This window comes from Seriola aureovittata, chromosome 2, assembly GCF_021018895.1.
Source record: "Seriola aureovittata isolate HTS-2021-v1 ecotype China chromosome 2, ASM2101889v1, whole genome shotgun sequence".
Taxonomy (NCBI): Eukaryota; Metazoa; Chordata; class Actinopteri; order Carangiformes; family Carangidae; genus Seriola; species Seriola aureovittata.
Genome location: NC_079365.1, coordinates 24,287,097 through 24,304,031, shown reverse-complemented (window position 1 = coordinate 24,304,031; position 16,935 = coordinate 24,287,097). Strand labels below are relative to the sequence as shown.

The 16,935-nt window shown below is 39.0% G+C and overlaps 1 protein-coding gene across 7 annotated transcripts in view; it reads left to right on the top strand.

The window, feature by feature from the left end:
- The first annotated feature begins 212 nt into the window (after window positions 1-212).
- anks1ab (ankyrin repeat and sterile alpha motif domain containing 1Ab) overlaps window positions 213-16,935 on the top strand; it is a 42,582-nt gene continuing 25,859 nt past the window's right edge. For 4 of the 7 annotated variants that reach the window (XR_008829294.1, XR_008829295.1, XM_056392405.1 and 1 more), the window contains exons 1-2: window positions 213-1,609; window positions 16,024-16,096. Coding sequence is in view for 5 of the 7 variants with exons in the window: in XM_056392405.1 (XP_056248380.1) it covers window positions 1,316-1,609; window positions 16,024-16,096 (367 nt within the window). In the remaining 2 variants the exon portion in view is untranslated. Of the gene's footprint in view, window positions 1,610-5,758; window positions 5,997-16,023; window positions 16,097-16,935 lie in introns of those variants that run through there. The other 3 variants (XM_056392422.1, XM_056392413.1, XM_056392431.1) reach the window with 2 other exon arrangements.

Here is a 16,935-nt window from a genome sequence, read left to right as displayed (position 1 = left end):
AAAAACACCTAATGGCATTTATCAAATGTATCACATCTAATGACTTTGGCATCGAGATCAGTGTTTCATCATTGTGAAATGTCACCACTTTAGCCACCATTGGATTTGTGACATTGAAATATGTATATGAAAGCCTATGAGAGATGAATCTCCTGGTCAGGCAGAATTTCCAGAGGAAAAATAAGAGACCCATCCAGAGGAACATCCTTTATTTTCTGCTTCAGGTCAATGACAGAGTTGGACCAATGCTAGATAGAAAAGACAGACAGATGCTGGTTCAACAAAGGTCTGAAATATTATTTCTTATTATTTATGTCTGCACAACAATAACAAAAGTAATCTCAACTCAGTAACCTCAGTCTCCTGAACAAACACACTCTCGGAAACACACAAAGACAGCAAAGGAGGAATCCCGTCTGTCCCTCCTTTAAAATGGAGCAGCCACCCAGTGCGTCAGTAAACTGATTACCCCAGCTGTCAGTCTGAATAAGGCCAGGCTTTGGGATCCTCCCGTCCCCTCTGATCCTCACCATGGGACAGAGCCGGTCCTCCTGAAGAGTCTGAGAACAATCTCAGAACAGGATGGACACAAACACACGAAGCAGGGAAGGAACCATGGCTAAATAAATCAGCAGGTAAGAGGATGCAGCGGCTTTTTTGATGTCTTACTCTGAGACTTTGTGTTGGGCTGATTTCAGCTGATTGAGTCAGGCATCAGGCTATATCTTAAAGCACTACAGATTTAATGTATCCACGTGTTTCTGAGTCGTATACACAGTGGTGTGTCTGATGTAGATGCTCATAGTTTTGTGTATACATGCTTCTTGCTTCATCTAATCCTGGTTTCTTATTTCAGATTCTACTGGGAATATTGCCTTCCAGGAATTGCATGACCACATAAGATACATGAACTAATGAGAAAAGTAACTGTAGGAGTATCAAAAGAAAAGTCACAGCCGAGAGGATAAAGGAGGGGTACTCTGAGGCAGCTAGTCACTAAGGGGAGGGCAACAGGATACAACTAGTGGGTGGACCTTGATGCTTGTTTCTGTGCACAAGTCTCTCACTTATATGCTCCCTTTCCCTCCAAACAATAGCATGAGTTTGAGTCATTTGGAGTGCAGGCAGATTTCCCCAGTCTACAGTAGTTATATTTCACTGTTCTGTTTCTTTCAGCACTACCATTGACTGGCTTTCCACCACCAGAAGTTTTAAAGCTCCGCAAAGACCTTGAATCACTCTCCGGACTGCCTAAACAAGTCAGAGTACTGCAGGAAACTGAGGACCCTGAGCTGCTCTTGGCAGCTCCAAAACAATGGCACAGTGCACGCCGGATGCCAGCCCCGCCAAGGGGATCCAGAATCCAAATGCTGACATCAAGGACTCAAGTGAAGTTTCAACCGAGTCTTCATCAGCTGCGACAGGCAGAGTCAGACCTGCAGACCTGGGGCTCATTCGAAGCTTGTCCAAGTCAGACTCTGACTTGTTGGCGTCACCACTTGGAGAAGAGGATGGAGGTCTGGCTGGCCGCAGTGGGTCGGTGTCTAACTGCAGCTCTGGGCAGCCATCCATGGAGCGCATGCCTTCCTTTGCTTCTGAGTGGGATGAGGTAATACTCGAGCTCTGGGGAAGGGAAACAAGTGGGAGGGTGTAAAGGACAGAGGGAGTGGCACTTTTGGTGTTAAGGCATGGTCAGGCTTTCAAGTAGAATGTGTTAATGTCCTCAAAAGAGGGTGTGCTAATGCATGTGAATGTGTGAGGAAAAAGAGAGAAACCGATAAGAGAAGCAATTGAGGATTAGTGTGAAAAAAGTAAGAAATGGGAATGGGTGAGGCAGCACATTTCAGGAGAGAGGAGGGAGGGAAGGAAGGAAGGAAGGAAGAGGGGGAAAGCAGAGGTAGCAGTATGAGAGAGATCAGGAGTCCGGCAGAAGCAGTGATCGAGTAACTTTACCCAGGCTGTCGGCAGAGAATGCCTGCGGGCGAGTGCTTGAATGCATGAATGGCTTGATCACTTGCACCGACCTCCCTGTAGCAGCCCTGGCATCCAAGACTAATTGGGCTTGTGCTGTCATTCCACATCCACTCAGTATATGTCTCAGGGGCCGACCCACGCTTCCACTGTCTCCTCCTGCACTCCTCTGGCTCCTTTGCTCCGTCTTGCGCCATCTACTTTCAGCCCACTGTGAGCAGTCTCCCACCCCCCCACCCCACTCCCCATCGCCCCCAAAAGCCTTAACTTGTGATTTTTGAGCTCTTTAAAGCGTCAACGGAGCATACCCTAAAGCACTGCAAAGACCTTGAAATGAATAATCATTTATGGCCAAAATTTCCAAATGCACTTAAATAGTTGTAACCAGTGGGGGCAATAGCTGAAAACTGTTAACATATTACCAAAGTGCACAGCTCAGATGCAAAATTAAGTATTTTTCTTTAAAGTTCACAGCACAGTGGAAGATTTCTGACACTTTCTGCTGAGTGCTTAATCCCTATCACATTTAAAAGGATAAGATCTTATTCAGACTATAAGTTTTGGCATAGTGCAATATTTCGTCATACCCAACCGATGACATGGCTAGCAACTGGTTTAAGTAGCAGCGAAAATTATGTTTGTGCTGCTTTATTGTTTAGGAGCAGTTCTTTTTTATGTACATTTACTTAATATATTTTTTGGGGCTGGTGCTCTCAGTCCAGTACTTGTCAGGACTATAGTAATTGTGCTGTCTCAGTCGTCTCAGTCTTGGCCACCAGTCTGTTTTAATACGGTCTTTTGTTTCCAGGGCCATAGCTACCATTGAGGACACTGAGTTCACATCCTTGGAAATACTGTTTTTGTAGGAATCTGGGAGTTTGGGGGGTTTAATGACATGAAGATGAGTTTGTGTACACAAATATTGGACATACTTGTTGTTTTTATTGATTCCGATATAATTTTAGTTTAAATATCTTCAAATTTGAACAGAAAGTGGTTGAATGAATGAAATGTGTGACTTGTTTCTTTAATATGTGGTAATTTTACTGAGCTTGGTTGACAGTTATTCTCTTGAGGGACTGTGGTTCTACTGGGGGAATCTGAACCCATGACCTCAGTATTTCTAAAGTCCTGGTAATGACCCCCATTGGTTTCAAACGAGTCCAAAAGATGTTCTAAGACAAGTTCCTCTTCACATGCTGTTTTTTTTTTTTTTTATATGTGATGCTTATTTTAAGCACTTTCCTAAAGGACTGACTGAAGGACTGTACTAGCTGAGTGTATTTTTATGATTTGTGACTTTTATAGCCAGTGATTCACACTATGAGTATGACAACATTATAAAAAACAATGACTGGGGGATCATTTTGTCTTTTTTGGTCACAATCTTGGCTTAGTTTCAAACCCATTTGGACTGAGTCTCAAAAATTGGACTTATCTGGGACTCATCTTAGTGTCTTCACCAAGGCTGAACCAACCTAGGAAACTGCCCAGGGGCCCCAGTCCTCTGGAGGCCCCAAAAGTCCCAGGTTCACTCCATATCATGTGGGCCTACACAACTTGATGCCAACTATATACAATTTAAACTGTAAAAATGTAGGAAATTTACTCCACTGAAATAGAATACCAGCTATGATGGGTCTGCCGTCCTGTGGTCCTGGTCCAAAACTAGCCTTAAGGCATAAACTTTTTTAGCTCATTAGTTGTAAAGTTTGTTTGAACAAATTCCTTTAATTTCTTACTGTGTGCTAAGTCCTTAAACTACAGAAAACCTCAGGCCAGGTAGAATTACTACATCAAGTTCTGTAAGGCTGCAACCAACAATTATTTTCAATCAATACATCTGACAATTATTCCAATATAAATCTATTGATTGGTCAGTGTATATAATGTAAGAAAAGAGTAAAAAAATGTTGTGGTCAAAAACCCAACAATGTTAAGTTTAGCATCAGAGAAAACTGGGAAACCAGGAAATATTCACATTTGAGAAAATAGTACCAGTGAATCTCTGGCATTAATGCTTAAAATGACTTAAACAATGAATCAGTTATCAAAAATGTCGCCAATTATCTGTCTGTTAATCAGCTAAACATTTCAGCTTTAGGATGATGTCTGGGTGCCTTGGGAAATAATGAAACTGCCATGTATAATAGGGGTCAATGGGGGCACAGTGACACATTGTTGCCCCGAGACCACCTAGGAGGTTTATTTGGGCCATCTTCACCAGAGTCATGTCTAAGTTATGGTCACATGAACAGAGCATGATAATTGTGCAGCTTTTTCTTCTTTATAACAAGGGCAGTTTGGTGTCACTTCATAATACTTAAACATCTTGAACTTTTACTTGGCTTTGCGTACCCCTCTCTTTGTCATTTCTCCCTGTACAGTGCGTGCTCTCTGCTCCACCCCTCTGCTCTCTGACAGAAATGTTTATTCAGGCCATGTTGGGTGGAGTGTCCTGTTCTCAAGGGCATCCTGTTTTGCAGCTGCTCCCGAGTGTCTGCTTCTCTTCCAGATTTCAAGGGATTTGTTTGGGTTGGGGATATTGGTGTGTGTGTGTATGGGGGAGGGCAAAAACCGACTCTGGCTTTCGTGTACATCTCATGAAGCGATCAACCACCACCGTCAACATTAAAGCGACACATGAGGCTCAGGGGGAGGCTGAGCTTTAAGTCAGATACATAAACACACTCTTATGTCAGCCCATGTGCACACACCGAGAGCCAACATACTGAATACGGACATTGGAATGCGGATGTTATGAAAATGGAAATTATTATTTGAAGTTTAACCTTTAAAGCCCACAGTATGTATTTTAAATTGTATTATCTCTGACAGCCTATGTAGCCACTGACCATTTTTGCGTCCTGAAAGCACTTGGTATTCTACTTAGACTTTTACTTAAACAAACAGCCAATGTGATGAGACAGTTTTTATTCACAATCTTTTCTGACACAGCGTTCTTTCTGAACTACTTAACACAGAGCAAACATGCAGCCTAAATGTTAAGCCATCTGCAGGTGTCATTAGCCTAATTAAATAAAACCTTAATAAAGGATATGTTCAGTGGAAAAACCTCAAAGCCACATACTTCATTCACTCTCAGTCCTGTAGTTGGCTGCATTGTGAGCGTTGCTGCCCGTCTGATGATCCTGATTTATGAGGGTGTTTTATGGTGTCCTCCACCTGTCCTGTCAGCTTTTGTTGGATTAGTGAATCATTCTTTTGACATCTGACTGGGGTTTATGTATGGATGCTCCTTCTGCATTACTTTTTAAAGTAGGTGTGGGATGAAATTGTCAAATTGCCCATTAATACACAGTATAATATCTTGCACTGAGTAACAGTAACTTGAAATAACCACACTGGATTGAAAATGTAATGCAGTGTTGGTGAGATTTATGTAATATTGCTGGGTCACTGGATCAAAACAGCCCGTTTTCTTGGGTGATTTTCTGCCTATGGGTAGGGTATATCTGGGTCAGTTTTAACCTAGTTATTTTTGGAAAATTGTCCAAGTTAGTTTCATTGCCCTATTTGGAAGTGATGCGACATAAATGAGCAGACAAATAAATTAACTTAAAAAATGTGGATTTGTCACTTCAAAATGCTGAAAAAATAAGCACGATGTCTTAAAATAGGCTATATGTGGTCTGTGTACATAAAGTCTGGATAAAATGAAATACATTTTCCGCCATCTTTGTCAGTTGGAGTTGCGGAAATTCAAATAAGGGCAGCGGGGTGGAGCCAATGAGACCAGGTCAAACAAATCAAGCCCACCTAGCTAGAGGCTGAAGAACAGAGATCAACCTTTGTCACCAGCTACAAACCTTTTACTAGCCGAAGATAACTGCGCCATCAGTTGTAACTAAATTGCACTGTTCCGTTAGTTAAGATATACCGGTATCTTGATAACAGTAGCCCGATAACTGCCTACGTTCACCATTCAAGCTAAGCTCAACACCTGTGATGACGACGTGGGAGCAGTTATATCCCTCAACGCTTCCTGTGACGCTACAGCTGCGGTAAAGTTTAACCGTTAAAAGTGAAGTTTTAATTGAAATGTTTAGTTTTCATATTTTTTTCCTAATTTTTAAAGTATTTTCTGACGTTGCTTTCGTTGTAACGTCAACTTGAAGTTAGTCGTTATAACTTCAGTTAACGTTAGCTTAGTGGCCTTAGCCATACTTCAATCAAAGTTTCGACAAACTGGTCAAAATGGCCCATGAAATATATGTGTGGTAACTTATCGTGAAATAGTAGTCAGTCTTTTTGGTAGTGGAGAACATTATTAGCTAATGACCAACCTGTACTTGCTCTGTAATGTGTCCAAAAACGATTATCAATTTTCATTCTGTAGCACTTAATGTAGGCTCATTGCACCATTTTTTTTTTAAATATTCAAAATTAACACATACTTTTTCAAGAAAAAACGAGAATAGCAATATTGCTGAACAGGGCTCACTGAGTATTAACCATGAGCTCAATGAGTCCTGCAATCACTATCCCATGTCAAACAAATCACAACAGCTGTGCTGAATTATGGACGATTGAAGCCACTGTTGCTAGAGGAAATGGTTAACCAAATAAATAACTAATGCCCATTATAGTATCCTGCAGTATCAGGGGGCTGCATTAACATATTCAATTTACTATATAAGACCAAAAATAGCAGCAAATGCTCACATTTGAGAAGCTGGACTAACAATTTTTGGGGCATTTTTGCTTGAAAGATTACTTGAACAGTTAACCGTTTATCAAAATAGTTGGTGATTAATTTTCTTTGGATTGACTTTCTTTTAATTAGCTTCTAAGTGATCATCTTTGGAAGGTACTTTCTACCTTAGCTGTACACTAGTTTGAGTATGAAATGGTTAATGTTGATGAATTGAACAGAACATCAGTGCAATATGCTGTGTCTAGTAAAAGATACCCTACACATCTGGCCCAGATGATGATGATAATAATAATGATTTTAATGAGGAGGCCTTTAAAAGTGGTTTGTAACTACATCTTGTCGACATTAACAATGTACTCCACCACAAAAGATTAGGTACTATTTAATCATAGCACACATCTGATAAATGAAGCTATCTCAAGTTTTGTCTTTGATTTTAAAAGGCTATTGTCAGTACTAGACATTTAGCAAATGTCACTGCTTCTCCTGTTAAACTGCATTTTAGCTTCCATGGAACAATTCATCGTCCTCCTGTTGTCTTTTAGCCAGTTATCTACTGAAATAGGAAACACTACTTGACAACAAAGTGGACCCATGAATGCAAGGTACACCATCACTACTTTACTTTTCTGTGTGTGTATGTATTTTAAGGTGGAGCCTTACTTTCCTTTAAGACTCATGCCACAAATAACCTCATTATATAAGAATCTTGCATTTCAGTGACTTTTACATATTACTAATAATAGAAATGGCATATATGATTTAAGTGATTGATGTCTTCACTACAACTGTTCAATACTCATAAGGCAAAGGTTAACACAACCACATGTTACAGATGCTTGAGTGGCTTCGTTCGTGTGTGTACTCTAAATTTCCCAGCTGTATTCCCGGGGTCATTACATATGCAAGCTTTTAAAGTGTCTTTATATGCTTCTTCACTTACTAATGGCTGTGGCTTTACATAACTTTAGTAGTTTGGGACCCCTAATGAAAATACCCATATTATTATGAAGTTAACTTATGTTTATATCAATTGTTTTAAATGTATATGCTTTATACACCTTTTTAATGTAATAATTTTAGAATTGATCGTGTGGGAAAAGATATACCAGAGCTCCTAATATGATTTGTAAACCAAAATTAGTTTTGAATATCTATGAATTTGAATTAGCCACAGTAAAAATGAAAGAAGAATGAAATACAAAACGTTTTCATGTTGGTAATTCCAGTTGATAAAAAGGGACTGTTTTCAAAGTACGTGTAAGCTGGTTTATAATTCATATAGAGTTACGGCAGAGTGAACACATCCCAAGATCTGGTTAGACAGATGTGGTACATGAATATGAGAGTAGCGGTAATGGTGGTGGGGGCTGGGTGGAGAGAGGCACAGTCCTGTTTCACCTGTCACATTGCCTGTAACACTTCTCACCAGGTGTAACATGGGAGACCCCACACTGCATCCAGTTTGCTGTTTAATGGTGCTATTCCCCACGTTCAAGGGCTATACCTGTTCAAAACCTGTTGTGTGCTTTTAAAAATGCAGGTTTGCCAGTTTAGAAAAAGCAATATGAGGATTGTTTTAGGTTTATGATTGTATTATGTTATTTAGTGAACAGTTGTTTGTTAACTTTAGTTAGTTCATGACAAGCGTGGCTGGTCCAATAGCAACTGCTCCTTTTGAAAAGTTGAACCATGCTTTTACTAAGAACTATCAATTGTGACTCTTTGGAATTTGGAAATCACATTTTGCAGGAAACATAAACTAGAGGCATTGAGAGCAGGGTATTCTGACTCACTGAATGCAGGCTGTGGTTATAAGCCTTCCAAAGTGGCAAGCTTGATTCAGATCGTGTCGCAGACAGTTGACATATGTCTTTGCTATTTTTTTGTGGTGTTTTCTTTGTGTGAAATTAACCATTTTAATCACAATGCTTGCGTTTGCAGGGGCACCGTCGCTGCATCCTGGGCTCAGCACCGCCCAAAATGATTGTGATTAGTATAAAGAAATGCAAACAAGCCAGAGTGCTTTTTTTCCAGATAGCAGAATGATAATGGGTGCAGCCAGACCATTCTCCATTTCTGACACGGTGCCGTGGAGAGTGTGTCATATAAGATATTGACCTTGAATTGCTGGTGTCCTGGATTTATGTCTAGGGCTGGGTATTTAGAGAATATTTATGCATTCCTTCACTATATTTGCTGAAAAATTACTGAAGTAATTAATCAATAATCAAAATAGCTGCCAAATATGTTTCTGTTAATCGACAAACCGATTAGTCAGCAAATCATTTCAGTTCTAAAAAAATGTGTCAAATTAAGTTGATTAAAAGCTTTAAAAAAAAACGTGAAAATTCGGCTCAAATCCATCAGTCAAATGTAGAGCTTAGGTTTCTTTTTGCGAGTTGAAAAAATACACAGAGGAATTAAATTTATGATAATCTGACATTATCTGACATTAACTCCTAACGCTGCCTGACAAGCTGGGTTCAGTAAAACTACATCGTAAACCTACACAAACATAGTAACAGTATATCATACAGAAGAGGTGGCACTGCTAGAACCTTACATTTACTCAACAAACAATCATCACATTACAGTACACCGTGCAGACCATCCTGACTTTACTGTTACCATTCTCAGTGGTTTTATTAATGCTGATGGTTTCAAAGCTGTCAAAATAATGAAAAACAATCTAAATCATGAGCACTGCTGGATAGAAATATGTGATCTGGGTCTTGCATAGTGTGGAGCTACTGGCCCATCTGTCTTTATTGACGATGATACTGAGGCGGTAATTCTGTTTCCAGACCAGCGCCAGTGAAGCAGGCAGCCTTTTTTGGCTTGTTTATTATATCCAGCCATCATTTCCATTATCTGTTCTGTTTGGGCTCACAGCCATCATTTATGCACAGGAGACACTGACTCAGTGGACAATACTGTACTTTGTCTTATTGTATCTATCTTATTAGCTAGTATGTTGTTGACTGGACAAGAAAGATGGGAGAAAGGCAGGCAGTGACATGCAAAATGAATGCAAAAATACAAAGACTTTCTATTATTACTAGTGCAGAAAGAAGAGATTATTGGAGATGTCAATTGAAATTGCATATCCCTAAAAAGACCCCTCCTGTGTCCCAGTTCCATACTTTTTAGGTTTTATGGGAGTGTTTATCATGCTGGAAAAGTGACAAAATTCCGTATTCCCAGATATGTCTGTATTTATACTAAATTTGCTTAATTATTCATTGGTATATTGATGAACACTATTACCCAACAATGCAATCTACAAATGGAAGTGAGAAGCAGCTCACAGCTAGACAGATTGTGGAGGGTGAGACAGCTTCAGGAACATCTTGTAAAACAAAAAAGTAAAAAGTAAACAGTTTTTTTCTCCACTGCAAATTTGCAGTAGTGTTCCAAATTCACAGTATGATTGACAGCTCGTGTCTCATACAGTTAGTACAAAATGATAACATGCAGTCTCTTCTTGTTATCTGACTGAAAAGGTATACAATGAAGATGAGCATAGTGTATTTGGGATACATGGCCATGTGTTTCCCATTTCCGTTTGCTGATGTATTGATCTGCTTTATCAGTACTATAATGTCTATAGCTAACAGTGATTCATCATGATAGAGTTGGCATGCAGGCTATAGTCTGTAAATCATTTTTGTTGATGCTGCCTGTTGGAATTGATCGTCTTAATAACTGACTAATGCAATTATTCCACAATTTAATTATGTTGGCACAATCAGTCTCGATCTCTTCTCTGTGCCCTTTGCTTTGGTTGTTTGATCTGAACTGATGAAGAATGAGTATTATCGGTGGTTTGCTGTGCATGCAGAGTCTGCATGCCACTCACTAGCATCAAACTCTGTGTATCCAAGAACCAAGAATTCATTATATTCTATCAGACTGACTATTCTTGTAGATTAGTTATGGGATTCATGGAGATTTCCTTTTGTATCAAGCATATTATGCTGAAATTATACATTGTTCAGCCCTAATTTATATTGGCTAAATAATGTAGCTTGACCGACCATTATTGGATTTTTGAGGCCACTGCTGAGGAATATCGTTATTAAGAGAGTTTACAAGCTCTGATAACGATGTACAGGTGTACAGGGTTATAACATGAACACATAATGTACGTCCGTACATCCGTCCATACATCTGATCGTACGTCCATCTGTCTGTCCGTCCCATTCTTCACAATATCTCAGTAACACCTTGATGGAACTTTTGGTGGTCAAAGGTCAAGGTCACGATGACCTCACAAAACATGGTTTTGGCCTTGTGAACGGAATACCTCCGTAATGCCTTGAGGGAATTTCTTCAAATTTGGTATGAATGTTCACTTGGACTTGAGGACTTAGACTTTGTCAAAGGTCAAGGTCAGTGTGACATCCCAAAACACTTTTTAGCCATTACTCAATATTTCACACAGCAATTATGACAATTTCACACAAATGGTTAATATATGGTATGCCTCTGGATAAACAGGCATGTAACCTCAAACTAGTCTGACTGACAGATGCATACAACTGCAAATCGGTAAATGTTTTTTTTTTAGAGAATTTTGATCAACGTAACTACTGTGAGTAGTTAGGTTGATCAAAATTCAATTTTGAGTGGTACATTTTACAGCTTAAAAATTTGCTCTCTAGCTATTTACCTTGTCTGTGTAATGGCTTTAAATTCTTAAATTATCCAGCTAAATTACTCCAGACATATCTTTAGCATTTCTGTACTATTTTTGTTACTTCTCAGATGACATACAGATGCCGATATATCTAAGCTAATATCAGCCAATACATCTGCCAACTTACTGGTCAAACTCTACTAAGTAATATAGGTTTTCCTTAAAGGAACCAAGAGGGTATCATACTTAAAAAAACAAAACAAAAGTCTCCAGACCAAAACAGAGCGAATCCCACAGCAACTTGATCCTGTAATAGTTGTACCCATTCGGCCTAAGTCCATAAAAAACGTTTACTGTTTGCAGATCTATGCCACCAATTTGTCTTAAGCCTGTATTTTTTGCTTCTGTTACCTTATCTAGCTCCAGCAGGGAAAATTTCCAATTAATTCTAATTACATTAAAATATTCCATTTCCTGCTTTTCTTTAGTATTTCAGGATTTGAATTTTTCTGTCTTGGAACAGTGCCACATACGTATATATTCTGTATATTTTTCAAGGGCAGTGATGCACATAATGACTGTAGGCATAATAAGGACTGTGGAGGAACTCACTAAGGCTGACTGACTCAGGGAAAAGCTGACAAACTCCTGGCCAATATGGAGCTCTCTTAAAAGTAAAAAGCACAGTCTCTGACATGTTAAAGCCCCATTGATTCAAGTCAGCAATATGTTGTACTTTGATTCCCTGAAAAAAGATGCAGCCCATGTTGCTCATCTAATCTTTCTTGGGTCCTTTTGGGTCCAATCAAAATCACCAACCCAAGATCAGTAGCAATTTAAATTGGGCCCAACTTTGTAGTCCATCATGTTGTACTACAAAGTGTGAACCTATTACCCATTTTGAGTCAGGTCTGCTTTTGGGGTTTTCTGGGTCTCTATCTGAAGACCTATAGTGAATGCTAAGGGTTTATGTACCTTGGAGTGAAATCATCTGACCACCAAGGACTGTCATCTTAACCCCTTAAATTGCATCAAGACCCATCTTCAGAAGAGCTGGTGTCAGGCTTCTGGATGAAACAGAGAACATAGAGATGCTGGAATACTTTATATCTCTGCACTAATATATGAAGACCAAGAAATGTCAGTCATAACTTCAGTCAGTAATTTAGATTTAAAACATAACTTTCCAAAGAAAAGAGAATCTGTTTCCAAAGAATAAGTGAGCATATCTACAGGCAACGCAGAATAAGACTGGTACCAAGGACATCAGTTAATCACAAAATTTCTTTTACCCACATGATTTGCATTGGGGGAAAAAAAACTAAATGATTTCACCTTTAACTTTTTTTCTCTGCAAGACTTGAGCTTGAAAGGGCGACATAAATGGATATCTTTGCAGTGTGTGCAAGAACTGAAGAGCAGATCAACCTGCATTATCATGTAAATCACTTCAGGATGTAGTGCCATCACTCAAAGCTGAGCACCACTAATTTAATGATACAGTCCACTCACAGTCCCATGTGGTTCATAACTGCATTATCAATTACATTTCTGTGTGAATAGATCTTCTTGGTTGATTATTTCCATCCTGCTCCCAGACATTCACTGGAGGCGCTTTGTGTCAAATTAATTCCCACTGATAGCGGACTTTCAGGTCAGACTAACTGGACCTTTTCCTTTTTAATACATGTCCAATTAGGACGGCTCAATGCTTAAGTCAATTTCATGAACACATTGTGCATTTACATGAAATTGTTGTTTTGTATAACCAATTGGTAATGTCATGTTCATTCCTCGGTATTGCAGTGAGATGTTTATATGAGGAGACTAGATATTGCTACTAGATAATGCCCCTCAGTGTAAAGCTATACAAGTTAACACCACCACAAACCAAATGACCATAAAGTTGAATCAACATCTCTCTAAAAATTTCAACAAAAACTGAACATTGTAACCTGCAGTAATCCGCATTGCAGGATTAAACTGCAATAATTATAAAGGTAGGATTATTAAAGATTCGTCAACAACATGATCCTCACTGAACCCTGTTTCCACTGTTTCAGGCTTTAAGTATAGATTAATCTGACTAATCTGAATTACAAAATTATGTTTATAAAGCTCCAGTAAGGATGTTAAATATCTCAGTAACAAATTTAGCATGGCCTTCTCGAAGAAAACATAGATATGCATCAGCATAAGAATAAGAATAAGCTTTAGATTTACAAGGGATGACTGAAGATTCAAAAGCAGACTGTAACCTGAAGGTGTTGTATAGAATATATTTCTACTGTAGTTCATTGCCAAACATCTTGCTAGTTATAGTCAGTGGATGAGGTTGTATGTGCATGATGTTATGAAATATTTCAGCACTTCAACTATGATGACGCTGGTTTCCTTAGAAGTAGCATTTTGGTGACAGGTTTTAATAAAGGTGCACTTAAGCTCAGGTGTGTGTGTGTGTGTGTGTGTGTGTGTGTGTGTGTGTGTGTGTGTGATATAGAATGTAACTGGGTTAATTCAAACAGTAATGTGAGGTCTGTATTGCTGGAGGCATATGCCATGCGTCCCACGTGCCTGACTTCCAAATGAATCAAGGCTTTTCTACAGTGTTGATGCCACTAGCGAAGTGCATAGGGCTTTTTCAAACACTAAATATTACATCAAATAAGCCTGGCTGTGTCTCTGGTGTCACCAGTGAAAGCAGAATCAGCTTTTCAAGCTCACAAAATTTTCATTGCTGATTGTGAATAGACTACTCTAGTGATTCTAAATTTAGTTCCCAGCCTGATTTGCAATAGTTTGCACATAAAATTGTAGGTGACCGCTGCCTGCTAATTGCCTTGTTTAAAGTTGTCAAAACATACACCTGGAGTTACACCCTTCTGCAGTAGCTCAAGAATATCAAATAGCCTACCATGAGTCTGTTCTCTTTTTAATGGGGTGAATGGTACATTTATTCTGTGCATTAGGGCCTGTTGTCCTTGAAGCATGAGGTGTCAGCAAGTAGTAAGGCACTCGCATAATTTGCTTACATTTAACGAGCGATGAGTCTGAATATTATTCAAATATGCTGGACACATGATAAGTCCCAGACTATTTCCTTGAGTTGGAATGTCTCATACTCATAAATATACTACTGTGTGTATTTATATTGAAGAAATATGACATTGGTTGCCTCAGAATGAAATTTGGAAATGCTCCAATTTTGACCATTTTGTTAAATACACCTTTTACTTTTGTGAGTCACTCAAATTGAGTGGCGCCAATACCTGATCCACTTCATTAGGTCAGAATTGGATAGGGTTGGGTTCTGATAGCCGGTTCCATTTTAGATCCGTCTACTAGTCCAAAAAACTGAACTGTGTTTTTGTAGTTCAACAGAGTGGAGACTCTTCTATAGGAATGATCAGCTGATTGCCCAGTGAGCCTGTTAACCTCATAGTTCTCCTCTGTTATATGTATATACATGTTTTTTTGTGTGTATGAGTACAATCAATATCAATCAACTAATAACAATTAATATCTTCCGATGCTCATGTTCAGGTTGTAGCTACAGGTTGTAAAAGTTGTTATTGTTGATTAAGTTAAAAGCTCAGACCAAAAACTACTATGTATGGCTTCTCGCCAAGCAACAGGTGATCACAGATCTAAATTGAATCTTAGACTTGTAGAGATTTATAACTTTAGTTACTTGCAAATGATGAAAACTTAATGAGATTCCATTAGGGATTTAAAAGGATTAGGATTTGATAAGTGGATTTGAGACTGGATTTGGATTTGATAAAATGCTGTCAAACACTAACCCTAGTAGTGGGGATGATACCCATCCAGTGTATCAGACTGGTGCATTCCTGTTGACAAATAAAATCAAAATTAACAATATTCATAACTTGTCCTACTTTCATTTTCTGTATCTGCTCTTGATACCACATACTGCATCTGGCACTGAAAGCACTTTGTTGCAGCTTGAGCTGCTATTGAGTTATCCAGTAAAATAAACAAAAGCAAACAAACAACCTGGAAATGTATTTCGGCTCTCTTGGAAAGTCAGAGACTACTTAAATAAACATTTTTGGCTCTAAGCCCCTAAACAACTCTTCTCGGAGTTGCTCTGTAATCTCCTGCATGCAGCATTGTGCTCACTTAACCTTGCAGTAAGCTGTAGCTTTATTCTGTGAAGCTTGAATAATACAGGTCTGAGAGGGTAATCAAATACTCACTAAGAAACAGTCAGCAACAGATCTGAATCTCCTGTGGGTCGGTTTGTGCCGTCTGGATTTGGCTACAGGACTTCCTCTAGGTCGCAATAATTTGGATTTTCAAAAGCTTCTAGATTGTAATTCATCTTATCACCCTGCTGTGTTTTTGCTGAGTGGTGGGTAAGTCATTGAATTGCTGTCCACGTTGGATTGTTGCTTGTAATCCATCATTGCAAAGCAGCCCGCCTCCTTCCCAACATTCCCAGCAGCAGCAGCAGCTCCCTGTCCTAACTCCTCACCCAGTGCCATTATTTCAGTGTTCTTGTTTTATAACTGGTCTGGCTATGGTGGGATGGAGGAGGCTAGATCTGAGTTTAATGCCTGTTTGACATTAATGGAAAATGTTGGTACCTGCTGAAAGAATTTCAACATGAGATCTCCACAGTTTTTAGTTTTTAGTGATTGTTGATATTTCAGTCAAATGCAAGGTGATTTATTTACCCCCTGTGTTTCATGCTTATTCTCTTTAACAGATTGAGAAGATCATGAGCTTGATTGGAGCAGGCTTTGAAACATCCAAAAACAAACAGCCCACACCAAGCTCAGGTAATGCTTCACCACCTATTCTGTTTACATGATTACAGACATCAGCTTCTGCAGAGAATGGAATAATTTTTTTTTTTTCCGGAGATATGACTATGTGGTATGTAATTTATTGGTTGGTTAATACAAAATGACAACTGGGTCTTGGGAATTGAGTGAGTCTTATTCATTAATAATTTATAAAGCTCTTAATTGCTTTGGTGCTGCATGGATGATAGTCCCATAGAGTTTATTGGATGGGAATTATATGTCACGTTAGCAGCAACCAAATGTTTTACACCCTGTAACTGATTACATTTATGTGCAGCAACACCTTTTATAAGAGCTGCTATTCAGTATTCAAACACACTTTCAGGAAAGCTATAGGGTAGTTTCGTTGTCCTTATAAGTCACAGAGATTCAAGATGACATTTGTTTGGCACATCATCGTTGTTATTTGTTACACACAAGGTTTCCACTTTATGGGAAATGTAATTCTAAATTGCCCTCACTGTCATATTTTCTTTTTTTTTTCTGGAGTTACTGTATATCTCAATAGGGCTTGGACTGATAGTACGCTTCATCAAGAGTCCTTCAGGCAGTGCAGAGGGAGAAGCCAGCTGGCATCAGCTCAGTTTGTTTAGATAACAGTCCTGAGTTGCTACAGTGTAAACCTACCTCCATTAGATACTCTGCCATAAGGAGGTTTCACAGGATTGTGTAACAGCTTCTCTAGGTCTGCACAGGAAAGCTTTTCACAAGTCTCATCAGATTCATTTAGATAAAATTTTCATTAGTTATGCGCAGTATGCGACTACCAATCTGCTGACCACAGCAAGGTGTAATGCCACCCAAGCACAGAA